Here is an 18,409-nt window from a genome sequence, read left to right on the forward strand (position 1 = left end):
GATAAATGACTGGAAAAGCTTTGCATCAGGCCTCAGTGTGGAGGCTGAAAATCTGACAACCACACTCACAAACCCTGGCCAAGAATAAAGCCAGGCCTGACTTGCTAACACAAAAAAGACAGTGTTAGAGAGGGTCGTATTTTCCCTGACATTTTCATAGGTTTTGGGCAACCACCTCATTTTTGACAAGCCCAGGCAGGGAGGAGGCCTTGGGAGGGTTTAGCTGGTGCTAAAACCATGGCCAAACACAGAGGTGAGACCTCTCTGTGACCACCCATGCCGAGATGGGGCTGGCTTCTTGGAACGTGTGAGAAACCACCTCCTCCACCAGTTCTGCAATTCTGTGGGAGCAAAGAACTCATTTCCTATCTCTGCCACAGGAATCTGGTGTCAAACCTATGAACAGCCACAACAGGGGCCGAGGATTTTCTCACGGGTATGACATGTTGTCCTTCCCTCTCAGGTTTTCATTCCCTCCTGTTGTGGTGTTGTCACCCCAGGATGAGGTGAGAGATGAGGATTTGACTCCAAGTTCTCAGAGGGCTGATTTATTATTTTATAGTATTATATTATATTAAAAGAAATGATATACTAAAACTATACTAAAGAAAGAGAAAGGAGACATCAGAAGGCTAGACAAAAATGAATAATAAAAACTCGTGACTGACCAGAGTCCCAACACAGCTGGACTGGGATTGGTCATTAATTAAAAACAATTCACATGCTGGGTAAACAATTCTCCAAATCACATTCCAGAGAAGCAAAACAGGGAGAAGCTGAAGCAGGAGGAAAAATCCTGGCAAAGGGATTTTTCATAAAGTATCACCTCCTGCTTTATGAAGTGTGAGTATCCACCTCCTCAAAGTGGAGTTCATAAACCCAGCCCTCTTCCTGGATTTAAGGCGTGGCTGTTCTGCAGCTTCAGTTTAGTTTAGGTGTGTAATCCTAATTTATTACACGTGGCAAGAATTAAGAAGCACAGTCAGGGCAGTGAGATTTTTGCTGTATTGAGTTTTGCAGTGCACTGCCCCTCCCGGGTTCTTCCCCAGGTTTAGCACAAGGACCCTTCAGCTGCCATCTGCAGCCTTCTGTCCCAGGTGTGACTGCCAATCCCAAGGCAGCACAGTAATTAAATCCCATATAAGAATCCCTCAGCCCTTTCTAGAATGCCTTAGCTATGCCAACAGTCCGTGATTGTATGGGCCTAATAGAGCCTTTTATACAACTGAGGGATTAAAGATGGCAAAGCACACATATTTATGTGAGTAATATAATTTGCTTTTAATTTATGATGGTAATTAGACTAAAAGATGTTAATAAAACCTGTGTCTGTACTGCAAAGTAGGGACAATTATAATTAAAGTCCCTGCTGCCTAGGCCAAATTTAGATCTTACAAGTAGTAACTAAAATCCTGGTTTCAGTTGCCACAGGATACTGCAGGATCTCTTAAATAGCAAGATTTTCATTTTACTTTTAAAGAAAAGATGTGGGGGCTCTGTAGCTTCCTGTGACACCATGGCTGTGCATGTGCAGTCAGCTTTCTCATAAAAAGAAACTGTAAGAAGGTAGAATTTTGACAAGTGGGTATAGAAATATATGCTGTGACAGGCTGGATGGCAAAGAGGTTTTGGTCTTCTTCCTTGGGATTATTTTTTTCTTTTAGTTCTAGTTATTTTTTCATCTGGATTTGAAGCTGGGAGTGACATTTCTGGGATTGTGCATAACTACCTTGTGGAATTTACCAATTCTGGTGGTAATGCTGCCTTTCTAGAAAAGAGATAACACTTTTTTTGTACCTTGTACTTACTGTATGATTACTTAATGCAGGTGAAACCATCTGATGAGTTTTTTGTTTTTTTTTTAAAGCTACAAAAATGTAACAAGTGTGCACAGCACATGTAGCAAGAAAATCCTCCAGAATTTGTAGCCTCAGAGAAGTCACGGGTGAGTGTTGCTGTTACCTTCTCTCCTGAGAGTCTGACAACAAAGGACAAAATTCTCTGCTGTGTGCAGTCTGATGGCTTTTCCTGCAGGGTTTCCTGGAAAACTCCCATTTTGGAGCAAGAGAAGCCTTTTTCTAAACCACCTATTGCAGTTGTTAAGCCTTTAAGTCAGTGCTGTATGTATTTATCAGACCCCTAGAGGTCTCTTTATTTCTGCAATGTCAGTTATTTTACCCAGAAGCAGCTCTGAATCCTTTGAAACTTGCACAACCATATCTGCAAGCAATGTCAAATAAATGTGGTTCCAGACCCCAGTATTGGCTATTGCTTTAAATCAATCACCAGTTTGACTCTGAATGGAAAAAAGAACAACTAAAAAAAATCCAAAATAAGCTTTATTGCAAGAAAAGTGTTGTCTTACTGATACAAATGTTCAAGAGAAAGCTTTTTTTCTTAAAACTTCTCTTTTCAAAATCCCCAAACTCAACAAAAGAGAAGAAAAATCACTGAGTTTAACTTAGTATAAAGTCTTTGGTCAGCACCTACATGCAACTGGAACAATCCTGGATGTGCTTTGGCTATTTTCACACGTGAGATTCTGTTGCATGGCCAGTGACAGGCACCAGCTGCCACAGAAAGCACCACTGAGACATACACTTAACACATTACAGTACAAAATGTAAAAAGAAAAACAAAACCAAAAAAATCACTACACTAAAAGTCAAGTCACTGTACCATCATCCTTCTTACAGAACAAGCTATGATAAAATGAGGCGTGTATAACTACAGCATTAATGAGACTTCTAACAAATGAAACTTCAAATACATAACTTTCCTCACCTGCTCTGCAATAACTGAGTCTGCAGGTGGGGCAGTCCTGACACAGCACTGAGGGCTCAGGAAATGCAGGGCTGGTTTCGAGCCAGCACCAGAGTGAAGCATTCTCTTCTGAGAGACATTTCCTTCAGCTGCCTGTGGGAATTAATGCCAGTTTGTGGAGCACCCTTTCTGAGAGCATGAGGAGTGGCTGCCTGTCTTGGCTCATGAGGTCACTGAGGGAGGGGCAGCACAGTTTGCTTCTGCAGTTCCAAGGGGATTAAAAACAGTCCAGGTATTTTGCTACAGGGCTTGTACCTCCTGCACCATTTGTGGGTGATTCAGAACACAAACCCACTGAGCTGCTGTGAAATACAATCTCTGCAGAGATTTTTATGGTGATACTTGTCCTCTATGACTTTTTTTCCCTCCTTTTTTTTCTTAGTTCTCATTCTTTAGAATATCCTACTATGTGAACAGTTTACAATCTCCCACTTCAGGATATCCTACTACACTGATCTTTCAGCTCTGATATATTTTAGAATTACTTATAAACTGTATGGATGCTGGTCCAAGTAGAAAAGAAAACATCTTTCAAATCTACTTCTTTTTTCCTTGATTACAAAAGTACCTCTAAAATGTTATAGCTCAAATTTATAAAACTACAGAAAAATGAGCAAGTTTCCCTTTTTGTTTACATAATTTGTTATTTTCTCCATATATTACTGCATTAAAAATAAATAAACTTCTATAATTTTTTTTCATTAGGAATTATAGCAAAATACCCAAAGTGTTACAGACTGCTAACAGGTAAAAAAAAAATAGCTCACATATCTGTGCCATTTAGTGCCATATGATGACTTCTTAAACTTTAGCTTTTTAAATATACTTTAAATCGAGGTTATATAAAAGATACAGTAACCATGATTTGCCCTTGTAAATAGAAGTTTTGGCAGTGGCAGAGTTTTAAGTCGCCCTCCTGAAAGGGCGGTTCTGCAGTCTTGGCAGGATGGAAAGGAAGGGCTCTTCCCCTCTGCCTCCCTCCCCCAAAATACATTTTTTCCAAAGCATATTTGCTTTGAAATATGTTCTTGGGTGTGTAGACACAAAAAGAAGTGGCTGAAGAAGAGCACCACAGCTAATAGAGGCGCACCCACAGCCTCAGCCTGAGGGCCTCTCCCTTCTCCCCTCGCAGGCCGCCGTCCTCATGGCTGCTCCCCAGCTGCTCCATCTCCTTCTCCTCGGGCAGGGCCACGCTGGTGATGTCCAGGGCGTGCAGCCCGGGCGCTGCCCTGCCCCTGACGGCGTGCAGGCGGCTGGCGCCGTCCCTCAGGAGCATCCGGAAGGTTCCGCGCCCGTTGCCGCGGGCGATGGCGTAGCGCGCGGGCGCCTGAGGGCCGGCAGCAGCTCCAGGATGGGCTCCCGGCTGCCCAGCCTGGACATGGCCACCCGCACCTTCAGGGGACTCTCCTTCTCCAGGCTCCCCCAGCTCACCTGCTCCGTCTGCAGGAGGGAAGAGTGTTTAGAGCAGGAATTGTCAGGATAATTAAACAGCTCCTGCCTCCATTCCCCGCGACAGGGCCCATAAAGCCTAAAGGCCTCAAGCAGGCCTTGCAGAGCCTCTGAAGGCTCTGATTTCAGATGATTTTGAGAACCTGTTTAACTTCATGCTTGCAAAGAGGCCATGTAGAGGAGTGTTATGAGCAAGTGTTTGAGATCACTTAAAAAACCATCAGGGTATCAGCAAAGGCCAGATTTAATTTTCAAGGCTGAGGCAAGATGAGGATTTCTCAGATTGCACTACAGCCTAGCAAGGGAGAGGGGGGAATGCACCGCCACAAGGAGAAACCTGTGTTTACACACAATATAATGTTCTTATGACCAACAGAAAAAACAGATAAATGCATTTCACAACACTACATGGAAATTCCCTGACACCTTTGCTGAAAATTCCATAGTGTACCACTATGTAAAGCAACTGAAAAAGCATAGTGAAAATAAGGAAAATTTTAGGACAGGAGCAAGTAATGCAGTCCTTTAAATACTTGAACCTCATAGATTTTGACAGTGATTAAAAATGTTTCTTTTTTCACATAATTTATGGATGTCACTTTTACTGCCTAGAAAGTTTTAGAAACTGAAAAGGTTATTGGTATTTAAAAAGTGTAATAACAAGATGTAACAATTACAAACTAGATATGATTTCCTGTATCTTACCTTTATAAGCCCACAAAATGCAGCAAGAAAAAAATTAAATGTGTAATTCTCTAAAAACTTCATTAATTCTGTGAATATTGGACTTCCATCAGCCAGGTCTAATCCCCCACCTCTATGAGCAACTACGAACAGACACTAAGACTAAAATGATCTTCTGCAAGATCTGTTTAGCTGTCCCAGACCATAAATGCTGTCCAACCTCCTCCTGGCAGTAGAACATGCTGTAGACATGTCCAATTCCCCAGGTCTCTGTAATTAAAGGAGAATTATTCCCCTGAATGTATCTGAGGAATTAGACCACATGTCACACTATAAAGGAATCTTTGCAAGCTTCAGACACTTCATCTTTTCACAGCTGTTGCTGTGTTTCTTATTGTCAAATTATTACTGCCAGCAGGACCTAGGTGAGGCAGGGGGAGAGAAGAGATTTTTGAATGCGACCTGTTTAAAAGATTTCCTCTATTCACTACTGGTGTCCTATCTCTGAAAATACCTCAAGAAACATTACAGTGTTTTTTTTTTTAATCCCGGTACATACATTGTTAGCACTTCTCTTCCTCCTGCTGTCTTTTTTGGAGTAGCCATTGATTTTGCACTCATAACACACTTCAGGGGACAAAGCATTCTCTCCATCAGCATCTCCATCCACTGGCAGGTACTGGCCTTTGTTAAATCCCATCCCTGAGACACAGTGTCTGTGGAATGAAAACATGTTTTAGTCACTCCTTGCAGTTTTATGAGCTGTCCCTGCTAAACAGAGTGTGCGTAATCTGTGCCACAATGTCTGCATCCCCATCCTTGCCCTTTCCTCTGCAGGAGGGCTGTGCAATAATTTCCCTCACACTAGAGTGGCTTACAGAGGGAAATGCAAACGCTGGCTGAAGGCTTTTAGCCTGATCTAATTTTCATTTACAGAGAAAAGTTCTACAGAGAAACCAAACAAAGCCAGCCTGCCCTGTACCAGAACAATCTTAATTTGTGTTTAATGTTCTAGATTAACAAGTGATACTTAAATCCCTTAATTATCTCAGTACACATGGTACCTATCCTTATGCATTATCAATCTCCATTCAGCAGGCCTGTGAAGGACTTCATGTGCTGATGCTGGGGGAGAAAGCAGAACTTGTTTAAGGTTATTTATATGCTGCATTTAAAATTAATGTCGTGTGGCATGCACAGACATTTTATTTTTTTTTCTAGTTTCTGCATACTTAGCCCGAAACTAGAAAGGACTTAGCAGCTTGTCCTTAATTTGCACCTCTGCATCTTCTGAATGCGTCTTTGGTGAAAAGCTGTGCGGAGAAACTCACCCTTGTCCAACTCTGTAATAGCCAGGCGGGCAGCCACAGAGATAACCACCCTCAGTGTTGGAGCAGCCATAATTGCAGGGGTTCTTGGCAGAGGAGCACTCATTCACATCGTGGCAGGCATGGGAGAACTGGTCATAGGAGAACCCTGATGGGCACACACACCTGTAACTCCCCAGGGTGTTGTAGCAAGAAGCAGAACCACACATGTGAGGATTGGAGCATTCGTTTTCATCTGGCAAGCAAACACAAAAATATTGGTGTTTTCTAGTCTGAGAGACAACAGATCAGCAACCTAAGAAATCAGTCCCAGGGCTCTGCTGCATCCCTGACCTCATCATCCCATAGGCAATTGGTTTCTGAAAGAGAAAAGGAGTGTCATCTTCACTTGTGGGTGTTAAAATACAGCAAAGATGACACCTCCAGTCAGTGTGACTTGATTCAGTTTCAGGCCAAAAAAAAAAAAAGGAATGTTGTGGTATGGAAAGTTGTTTTGGTAGCTAGAATCTTGGTTATTTTATTTCTCTCACAAAGGTATTTCTCTAAAACCTGTAGGTTTTCCTCACCAAGTTTTCCTCACCAAGGCCACTAGTGAATGCTTTGCCATTCTTGCCCACAGCCACTTGGAGGGAGATTCTTTCGAGGACTGTGATTTACAGAAACTTCAGCTGGTTTGGGGTTTTGTGGGAGATGTTCATTGTGGGTTCTGTCACTCTTCTCCCAGTCCTTTGCCCTCTTTGCTGAAGAGCAATGTTAAGCCAGGAGTGATCACGGTGATGGGGACTTCAGAGAAACTGGCTGGTGTGCTACTCAGTGTTAAAATGGTTAGAATAAACTAATTTGTATATAGACAATCAGGACAGTAAAGTTAGCCTAAATGACAGTGCTCACAGTCATGTTCTGATTATGATACCATTGACAGAAAATGATGAAAGCAAACATCAAAAGGTAAATATTTTGTATTGGTCTTTGTGAACAGCATGGGATGACATTGTTTCTGTGTATGGTTTATATTAACCAAAAAAATCCCACATTTTGTTTTGTACATGATACAGCTTAGTTCAAGTGATGGATTGAACGAGCTAAATCTAAACAGAACTCCTGAGCTTCCTAATTTGTCCCATTCCCTGCACAAACAACTAATGCTGCCCTTAAGACTGTATTTGGAAGAAGGAAACCCTTAACGGTTTTGTTGATTTTTTTTTTCTCACCATTTGCTTTAGATGCTATTCTGTAGCATTCTTAAATTGCTAATGGTTTTTTATGCTTTTTTGTTTGTTTTTTTTGTGTTTTTTTTGGTGGGTTTTTTTGGTGGGGTTTTTTTACCTTATGACAGGCATGGTTTTATAATGCTTTTTGTCCTCAGCAGAGGTATTTACATTGATACTTTCAGGAATTCAATGAACATTCAATGATGGGGATTTTTCACAGAAGAAACAGGTCAGAATTTAGACCTTTCTAGGAAAGCTAACTGTCACAGGGAGTTTCAAAAGGCTGAGTGTGTTTTCTTGCTACCTCCTATCACTGATTTGCATTGGGAGTAGCACATGTATGGAAAGAGTGGGAGACAGATAAAAAGACTTTTGCTGAACATTCCTAGTTCTGCTCATTCTTGCCCTTGCCTGGTGTTCCTATAAACACTGTGATACATCTGCTGTTTAAATTCTGTGCTGTTTGTTTCCTTACCAACACACTGATTCCACTGGTAGTGCTGGATAAATCCTTGCGGGCACCCACATCTGTATCCACCCAGGATGTTCTGACAGCCATGCTGGCACCTGTGGTTTCCATCACACTCATCCACATCTGTGTGTTCAGGAGGGAAGCAGAGCATGACACAGGATTACACCCACTGCCAAACACTGCTGGATCAGAAGTTTGTTATGACCCAGCCGCGTGGTCTGGCAGCCCAAGAAGCCAAATCTGTGCTGGGCCCAGCCCAGCGTGGGCAGCAGGGCAGGGGCCATTGTGCCCCTGTGCCCCTCAGGCAGAGCCCACCTGCAGAGCTGCCCCAGCCCTGGGCCAGCCCAGCAAGGAGCTGGAGCTGCTGCAGCCAGGCCACAGGAGGCTCCAGCATGGGCACAGGCATGGAGCAGCTCTCCTACAAGGACAGACTGGGAAAGCTGGGAATGTTCAGTCTGGAGTAAAGAAGGTTTCAAGGAGACCCCAGAGGCCCTTCCAGTGCCTAAAGGGGTACAGGAGAGCTGGAAAGGGCAGGTAGGGGTAGGACAAGGAAGAATGGCTTTAAGATGAAGAAGGATATATTTGACCTGGATATTGAGAAGGAATTGTTTCCTGGGAGGGTGGAGGGCCCTGGCACACATTCCCAGAGCAGCTGCCCCTGCATCCCTGGCAGTGCCCAAGGCCAGGCTGGACACTGGGGCTTGGAGCAGCCTGGGACAGTGGGAGGTGTCCCTGCCATGGCTGGGTGGCACTGGGTGAGCTTAAAGGTCCCTTCCAATTCCAGCCATTTTGTGGTTCTATGACTTACGACAGAGGAGCACTGATGTAAGATAGAAGGACCATGAAGGTTTTTCTTTTGGAAAGCCTGGAAGTCAACTAATATCCAGTTCTTTCCATCAATAATCTGATTTTAGTTCTTGAGCCTTTCCAGTACTCAATTTTGGAGAATAAACACTATTCCCAGCAATCCCATGTAGCTGCTTTAGCATAATGCTTAGAATTTGAGGGGTTTTGTAATTTCAGTTTTAAACCAATCACCTAGGGATAAGCTTTCCATTTCCTGAGACATATTTTAGTGTTTCAATGTCAAATTTGGATCTCTTTGCAATTGAAAATAAAAAGCCACGTAAAAAAGTCTCTGAGACAAGCGTTAATAAAAGGTGACAGCCACAACCATCCCACCTTCCAAATTCTAAAAACTCAGACATCCTAAATTGTATCTGCCATAGGAAATAAGTAGATTGTAAGCAATCTAATTTTTAAGGTACAGCATGCAAGTCGAGTAGAAAATAAAAAAATTATTCTTTGTTTTATAGGCACACCAGGACATATGCACTTTATGAGAACAAAGTAAAGTGATAGGAGCTTAGTAAAACTTCTAGCTGCATATATTTCTGGGCTGCTGTTCTAGAAATAGGCTCCAAATACCAATTCCTTTTTTAAATGCTCTATCAAAGTTGTTGGTATTTTGAGAGGTTATAAATTTCTTCATGCATGCTCTTGCATTTTTAATTCTCAGCAGCCAGGTGGCCTTATACTGCTTTTTATTTTCTTCTTTGCTCAATACATGAGGCCCACTGAGAAGTCTGGAGCTCTCAAATAGAGATTTCCTGACTGAGGCTTCCCCTTGGACCAAGAGAGAGAGATAAAGCTCATCAATATTACCTGGTTTTAACTGTTACAATTATCTTTCTGAATGCACTGAATTGGCCATCTCACTGTGTAACTCTGTGGTAGGAGAATTAAGCACAGAATTTAGAATCTAATCTAATTGGAATTAGCCAAAATTAAAATTGTAGAGATTCTGTTTAGACATATGAAGACATCAATGCAAAAAAGCCCCACAACTACTATACTTTTAGATGCATAAACCTATGTAAAGCTGAAAACAACTGTTGAAGAGTTTAACTAAACAGTCACCTTTTTATCCTAATCTCTGTAAAAATTACTCGAGACAGTACATTCTTGCATATGCTTTTGTTATACTTACAATCAGTCCAATACTTTCCAATTTCTTTTTGTAATTACTTTTACTATGGCTAGTGCTCTGTTTTCTCTGTTGTCTTTAACATCAAATGGTTCACTAGAAACTGAAGGATTCACACCATAAAAAGATCTGACTGTTTCTAGTTACCTTCACAGTTTAATCCAGTAGAATCCAGAGAAAATCCCCTTTGACATTCACAGGTAAAACTTCCAGGAGTGTTTTGGCAGATTCCTTTTGATCCACACAGTGATGGATGAGAACCACATTCGTTGTTATCTTCAAAATACAGAGGAAAGAGAAGATTGGTTTACCTTGTGGCATGATGTTGGACATGTTCATGTAACATAAAATCCACAAAGGTGCAGCATTTTATTTTGTACCTTTTCATTTTTAAATGCCAGATGAACTGGAGACTCATGCAGAGCTATGAGTAATTAATAAATTGGAAGTGCTAGTGGTAGTTCAGTTGTGATATGAGTGTGGAATGTAATTGCTGATATTGGAAAAATGCTGCCCTTTTGTGTTAGCTGAACTGAAACAGTTTCAGTAGGCAAGATTTATACATATGCTTAAGATCTGAAGACATCTGTATCAACTAAAAAAAGAAAATGCAGTCTGGTTTTGGTTAACTACATTTTAAATGAGATTTTAATAATTCACCCTTTTGTCTCCATGTGGTTATACTTAGAACATAATAACACGTATTAAATATGTACAACTCTTTACTAACCAAGAAAACAGAAATAGTGGACAGACTGGATAGACTAATTTTTTCTTTAGCTGTAATTGCTGCTTTTCAAAATCTGTTTTCTGCCCTCTTGACACTATTGCTCTGCATAAAGAGCACAAGAGATAGTTGAGAATGTTGTTCTTACAGAAAACCTTATGAAAGAAAACTGGTGTTTTTCTTACCAATACAAGCTGTGTGATGTTGTGTAAAACCAGGTGGACATTTGCATGTGAAGCCTCCAAGGGTGTTGACACAGAGAAACTGACAGTTGTGTTGCTTGGTTTGACATTCATCAAGATCTGAAAGTAAGAGAGGCTGTTGTCTTAAAAAAGTCAACAAAGAGGCACATTTAATCAAATCTGATAAAAATACCACACTTCAAAACCAATTCCTTTTAAGTTAAGTTGTAACCAGATTAAAAGGAACTGTGTATAATTCTCTTACCTTTACATGTCTTTCCATCTTCCTGAAGGACATAGCCCCGGGGACATGAGCACTGATAGCTCCCTTCGGAGTTCTTGCAAATAAAATTGCATGGTCTGGGGGACTGGGAGCACTCATCAAGATCTAATGAGAGGAAAATATTAAGTTATCTTTTGTCCTCATCTCTCTGACAGAAAGATGTTTGCTACACAGCTCAAGGTTTTAGAGAAAAATGCTCACAGAAGAAAGAAAGCCCCCCATTTACATTTGTTCAGGGTTCCTATTCTATTCTCTGTGAATGTGTTGCTGTGGAATTTATGTGGGGCTGCTACTACCACAACAAACTGCCTTGAAGGAGTAATATACTAGAGTGAGAGTGGCATTGGTATTTGCATCTAAGCAACAAATATTTACTTTTTGGTATACTATGGTATATTTGTGCCTGCAAACCAACAAAAAAGTGGGAAAAATGTAGACTGTGAAGTAATGAGCTGGTTTGCCACTTAAAGCAGTTGCACAGCTTTAACCAATTTCAGTGATCATTCCACTGCAAGAATACTGCCAGCAGAGCTTGTTCCTCCATTTCCCCAAATGAAACACAAAACCAGAAATGCATATTAGGAAAAGAAATAGAGAACATGAGATAAATGAGACAAAAAAATGTTTTGCACAAGTGTTTACAAAGGTTGGTACATCACTGTGTAACAGCTAAAAAAGAAAAACTGATGATTATTTCAACTGGTGATTAATTAATGAATCTTACCATTACAAGATGTGCCAGTTATGTCAGTGGTGTAGCCAGCTTTGCAAAAGCACCGGAAGGAGCCCATGGTGTTAATGCACTGCCCATTCCTGCACAGGTTTGGCAGGACCTTACACTCATCAATATCTGTATAGAAATCATTAAATATGTCATGACTCAGTTTTAAATTCTACTTTTTTCTTCTCTTCCACTTTGGCAGTTCCTCATCATCATGCTTCTGACAGGAACTTTCTCCCTTCTCCCTCTTTAAAAATGGATCTGACTCCAAAGCCAAACATCTTTCAAATCTGATTTCTGTTCTTTGCACCAACACCTTCCTGCTGTTTCACTGGGTACTCAGATTCCAGTTTTGCTAATTCCAAATAAAAGCCCATACAAGAGAATTTTCTTATGACTACTTCCTTGTCAAAAATAATCACCAATACTAAAAAAACCACATTACCTACTTTCTGTGTGGAATAGAAGCATTGTGAGATCATTGTTAAATGAGATGGTTGCTGCCTTTGCCATCTGTCCAAATTTTCAGTAATACAAAAGCTTTGGGATCATTGCTAGCTTTTAGTTACTGGTTGGTACTTCCAACCAGATCCTAATTCTGAAAATTCTACCCAGCTGATCTGTTTGCAGCTACTGCCAAATGTGTTTTTAATTTCTGCTCTCTCGGTATTATTTGAAAAATCAAACTCTTTTGTTTAACAGGAAATCCTCCGAAAGAACTTCAAAGAGAATTCTTGCATTTTCTTAAGCATGCGAGCATATGCTTTTCCCCTTTTCCTCCTCTTTTCATCCCTGCCAATACCTCTTCCATCTGTGGTGTAGCCTGATCCGTGTGGGCAGAGTTTCTTGTACTGGGTGGTTCCGGGCAGAGGGCAGAGCCTGCACTGGTTCCCCCAGCCCCGGCCGCCGTCACAGCAGCACTCGGACCTGGTGACAAGGCTCTGGCTGCTGGAAGCCATCTGGCACATGGTCTGCAGAACTTCAGCAAAGCAAAACCCCCGGCGATTATCTGAGAGGGAGAAGGAGAGAGGCTGGAATCAGGAAGGAGATAAAGATCTGCTCCATTAAGCATCTAGTGTATTATTCTGGCTCTCTGTTAATATAGGCAAGCAGCAGAAGGTTATTAGCTACCATCAGGTCCATCTTGATTTAGCCTTTCAGATTTGTTGTGTGTTCTGGTAATATGCTGCCATTCCAAATACATCCAAGACATCTCTAATGTTCAGTGTCTGCATGAGCTGGGTAAGAGTTTTGCTTCTAGGAAAGCTGTGCTCTTAGTAGTAAAACAAGATAAAGGCTGAAGGTAAAACTGAGCTCCCACTTCAGCTGCCCATGTTGTGTTTGCATTTCAATGATTTATTTGGAGTGGGGTAAGAAGTTTGTTTTGTTTGTTTGTTTACCTGGCCCAAATAACATATTTGATCATCTGTAATTATCCTGCTGTGGTTTAAATAAAAATTCCTTACAACTTAAAAGTGTATATGCAACTCAGTACTTTTTCAGTGGTACTCCTAGATTTTGTTGGGAAAAAAAAATGGTATGGCCTTATTGCTGGTATGGCCCTGGCACATTCTATTTTAATTTTTAAACTTTTTGGTTAATACCTATCAATAATGAAAGGGGAGCAAAGTTTTAAAGTCATGGGGCTCCTACAGGTTACCTTCAAACAGGTGAGGGGAAAAGAAATCCCAGTTTCCAGTGCTACTAGAAACTCCAAATCTTGCAGAGATTTTACCTTCTATATAGAAGATAAAATCTCTTCTATCTTCTACGTTACCTGTCTTACCTCTTGAAAACGGAGACATTGTCAATTACTGATCTGAGAATGCTTATGTTTTTAAATGAAGAATTTTCTTTTTTTTCCTCTCAGAGCCAATAGCGATCCCTCAGAATATGTAAATGTATCAATACTCAGCTGACCTTGTATTTTACAGATTAGAAGAATCTGTACATTTCTTACAAGAATTAGGCAAAAGGCAAACTTTGGCTTTAGGAAAGACTTAATTTGTCCACCTGCTAACTTAACTTTTTTACATCAAATTATGACCTGAAGAACACACAAATGCTTTGTCCCCAGTTTGAGCTGTGGAATGAATTTTAAGGTGAGTGGAATATATAGGTTTGCACAATGTATTTAAAACAATGTAATCTGTGACTTAATGCTTGGGCTATAATTCAGAAGAAATTCTGTGTTTCTGCCAGATCCATTTTTTTTATTGTAATTTCTAACCCAGGAAATCCAAAAGGAAAAGTAGCAAAAAGCAAACCTTCCCAAGGCAGAAAATAATAAGAAAATTACATATTAAATATAGAAAAGCAATAATGATCTCTAAACAGGGTATTTCCTTGGCATTAATGACTGGCTGGGGTTAACAGACTGCAGTTTTCCCTTCCCATCTGGTTCTAATCCTCAGGAAATACTCTGCACTTCAGTGTTATTGTTTAGCCATGAGCTCAGCACACTCCTCATGGCAATTTAGAGGGAGCTGGTTTTACAGTAATGGCATAAGATAATTATGGTTTTTTTCATGCAGGAATACATAAATAAATAAATACACCCTTTCAGTACTGTAGGTACACCTGAACACTGGTCAAGAAAAGAAAAATTTTTCCAAGTCTGCTTGACTCCAAAAAAGGAAATTATGAATTTTGTAGTGCAAATGACAAATATGAATAGATCAAAAAGAAAACACAGGTTGATGAACAAAAACCTTTCATCAGCATTTATCTTGCAGGCCTGCCTCAAAAAAAATTCTTACAATTTTCTGGTAAAATCACAGTATTTTATGTCTGAATTAAAGGTGTAGAAATTCAGATGCCTAGTTGCCATATGGTGCTTAAAATCACATTCTGAATAAGCAAACACTCAACTTTACTCTGCATCCATTTTGAATTATCTAAAGGTGACTCAAATTCTCCTCCTTTAAAAATCCCTGTATTTTGCCTACATTTATGTCCTATGAAATTAACAGGCTTCTCATGTGAGGCCTGATTGCTACAAGCTGTTAATTGCTATCATTATCTAATAATATTTAATAATATTATTTAATATTATATCATTATTTAACTAAGAAGTGTAATTATTTAATTTCTGTATATATGAGAGCTGATAGGTTTTCAGAAGCCTAATTTTCTCTCTACATTTACACTGTAATGTGAGATGAAATGTGTACAAGAGAGATATTTACCAAGGCACTCAATGCCTGATGGGCTGGACAGGAATCCTTCATTACATTCACATCTGTAGCTGCCAACAACATTCACACAACGCCCATTTTCACAGACACCTGGCTTGGAGCGGCACTCATTTTCATCTTTATGAAAAAATATAAAAATAACAATTCCAATTACTATTATAATAAAATTATAATAGTAACAGAAAACAATTATAATGGTAACAGTAAACAAAAACCAATAACATAGAATTACATTGACAACAACCACAGCAATTCATTACAAGAAAATAAATCAGAATTTCTAGAATACAATAAATATTCCATGTAGCATTTGAAGATTGTTTTCAAGATGTGGAAAAATCAACTGATTAAGCCTGGAAAGGGCTTTCCAAGGAGCATTATCCTATTCCATTATCCTATCCCATTCCTTCTGTACTTCAACACAGGACAAAAGCTTTAATGCTTCACAGCTTGTAACAAGAAGCAGAAAACGCAGCAGAGCAAGTTGCAGTCACAACATTTAGCTGGTAAATAAAATTTAAATAAAATTGGAACACATGCATGATTTGAGCGACAAATCTTCACTTTGTGATCATCCAGAGTCCCTGAATACACTCAATCTCTCCCACAATAAGTCATATTTTAGTCCAGATAATATTTTCTTGAAAGTTTATAGTCTTAATGCATTTTCTTCCATAACTAATGGCACACATACTGTAACCAATTACACAAATTTTTTTAGATGCTTACAATAAACCTCAGAAAAACCTGAGGTTCTTTAAAGGAAGAATCATACGTCAAAAAAAAAGGACAAAATTCTTGTTAATAGAGATTATTTTCCCTAAAATTAAAAAAAAACATAAAGGTCTATGAAGGAGAGTATTCATTCTCTTCCTGAAGGAACATTTTTATAAAATACTTCTATTAAAAACATTCACTAAGATGGGTGTTTAATTTTTTTTTCCAAGAGAATTTTGGAATAGCCCTTTTTTTTTTTCTATATACCAGAAGAAAGTACAACTTGCTAAAATATATCTATTGTCTTTCCCTCAACTAACTGAGTAAATGATGGAGAAAAGGTATTTGTTTACTTCCAGGATGGGGAATTGTTTTGAATTATGGCAGTTTCCATATTTTTCATCCTTTATGGCTTTTATAGGTGGTTTCAGAATTCTAGGAGTCCTATTTAAAGAAGTGACACATTATTTATACTCATGCTAAAGAAAATGTTGCTTTTTATTTAGGAAAATCTTGCTTCCTACCCATAAACTGAGGTCTCATTTTTTTGGCAAATTAATTTTTTAGGTGTAACAACTGTCTAAAAAACGTCTGGATTTAGCTTTACAGTAATGAAGTTTTTATTCTTATTAGTCAGTTAGAACTCACACTGAAACAAAACAGAAAGTTTGAGTTGCTTGGTATCATTAGATATCTTAGGTGTCCTTCATGAATTGTTATTTTCTGATTTCATATATATAAAATCAGAAAAAACATATATGTACATATATATATAATCAGAAAAAATTATATATATAAAATCAGAAAAAATATACATTTATATGTAAATGTGTATATACATGTACGTATATATATACATATATAAAATTTTTTTTTTTTGCTTTTGTATATTCCATTAGATGCCTCCTTCCCCTTCTAAGCTTTACCTGTGCATCCTTCTCCATCAGGTCTCTGGGTCATCCCAGGAGGACAAATGCACACGAAGGTACCAATCAGATTTTTGCAAATCATGCCTCTTGATTCACAGTCATGGAGACCTTCAGCACACTCATCTAGATCTGGGAAAAAAACATTTTGTGTTTGAACTTTCTTCCAGTAGCTTCAGTTCCTGAAGACAACTTCAATGGAAAGGATGTACAGGCTTCCCTAAGTAAAAGCACTGAAGGAAAAGCCCAAAATCTATGATTATATGCAGTTATCTTGATCCTCATGAGCTGTGTTCATCTTGTCATGTTAAAAATGAAATTCACCACTGTGACACTCTTGGCTTTGCAGCCCCCATCAAGGGTAACAGCTGATGACAAAAACACTAAATATTGCATTTTTCTGAGTTCTGAAAAAGCAAATCATTGCCTGCTGGGCTGTTGGCTACATTCCACTGGAGAGGATGAGCACAAGATGCACAGAAATATCTGGATTATGTGCTGGTGATGGAAGGTGGGGAGAAGTTTATACATCAGTCATTACCTTTGCACATCTTTTGGTCTTCCCTTAGCTCATATCCCACTGGGCAGGTGCACTCATAGAAACCGTAAGTGTTGATACAACGAAAAGCACACAGCAGGGGGTTCTGAGCACACTCATTGATATCTGAGCAGAGAGAAACAAAACAGGCATTCTCTACCATGTTTCAAAATAATCACCAAGAATGTTTCATTACACCTATGTTTCTCTTTTCAGCTAAAATTATCAGAGAGTTAATTCAAACCATTAGCTTTTGAGTAACCTGAGAGAATTCAACAATGCTCTGCTTAAGAATAATGGCATAGTGTATATACATAGAACTACTTGAGCTTAGTATGGCAAGTTAGGGCAGGCCTATTTCAGATTTTTACTATATGCTCATATTTAATGTACTTCTGTGTGATGAGAAATGTCAGCTGCAGAAAGCAAACTAATTATGACTCATAAAATACAACATTTTTGAGAATGCCTCACGTGGGGCATTCCCATTGAGTGAGGGAAAGTCCTGTGATAAACTCAAAGTTCTGCTTAAAGTAATTTGGATTTCTTTTCCAATGACATATTTCAAAGCACAGAAACTTTTTTTTCCCCTGTGTTATTACAGCATGAAAAACATGGCTAATGAAGTAATTTGAATGCTGACAAAAGCTGGACAAAAGCCAAAGGAAAAAAAAAATGAAGAGGACAGTTTACCTTCACAATTCATCATTGGGCCTGGCTCAAATCCTTCGTGACAGCTGCACTCAAAGCTGCCAACCACATTGGAGCACGTTCCGTTTCCACAGGGGTTGCCAATGGAACATTCATCTGTATCTGTTCATAATGAACGAATGCAGAGTGAAGAGAACTGGGACAACTTGTGCTTTAAATTCAAGAGCTCCAATTCCTATAACTGCACCCACCTATGCAATGCACCCCTGTGAAATCCAAGTTGTACCCCATGGGGCACTCGCAGCGGAAGGATCCATCAGTGTTGATGCAGTGACCATTGGAGCAAATCCCTGGGCTTTCAAGACATTCATTAACATCTAAAAAGCAGGAAGATATTAACAGCCACTCAGCTGATGCACTTCAAGTCTCAAAAAAAGCATTCTAAAAAACTTAAGCACCCTATTATGTTTGTCTTGAGCCACGCTCTTCCAGAAGTGTTCTTTTAACATATTT

At 39.5% G+C, this 18,409-nt stretch overlaps 1 protein-coding gene across 1 annotated transcript in view; it reads right to left on the reverse strand.

Annotated features, from left to right (window-relative positions):
- Positions 1 to 2,340: 2,340 nt before the first annotated feature.
- FBN2 (fibrillin 2) overlaps positions 2,341 to 18,409 on the reverse strand; it is a 121,732-nt gene continuing 105,663 nt past the window's right edge. The window contains 15 exon segments of the mRNA XM_030969525.1: positions 2,341 to 4,146; positions 4,149 to 4,263; positions 5,516 to 5,672; positions 6,288 to 6,519; positions 7,971 to 8,090; positions 10,102 to 10,230; positions 10,867 to 10,983; positions 11,129 to 11,251; positions 11,871 to 11,996; positions 12,670 to 12,876; positions 15,056 to 15,181; positions 16,708 to 16,839; positions 17,249 to 17,371; positions 17,939 to 18,058; positions 18,148 to 18,273. Coding sequence (XP_030825385.1) covers positions 3,899 to 4,146; positions 4,149 to 4,263; positions 5,516 to 5,672; positions 6,288 to 6,519; positions 7,971 to 8,090; positions 10,102 to 10,230; positions 10,867 to 10,983; positions 11,129 to 11,251; positions 11,871 to 11,996; positions 12,670 to 12,876; positions 15,056 to 15,181; positions 16,708 to 16,839; positions 17,249 to 17,371; positions 17,939 to 18,058; positions 18,148 to 18,273 — 2,201 coding nt within the window. The 3' untranslated portion in view covers positions 2,341 to 3,898.

The sequence above is a fragment of the Camarhynchus parvulus genome, chromosome Z, assembly GCF_901933205.1.
Source record: "Camarhynchus parvulus chromosome Z, STF_HiC, whole genome shotgun sequence".
In the NCBI taxonomy this organism is placed as follows: domain Eukaryota; kingdom Metazoa; phylum Chordata; class Aves; order Passeriformes; family Thraupidae; genus Camarhynchus; species Camarhynchus parvulus.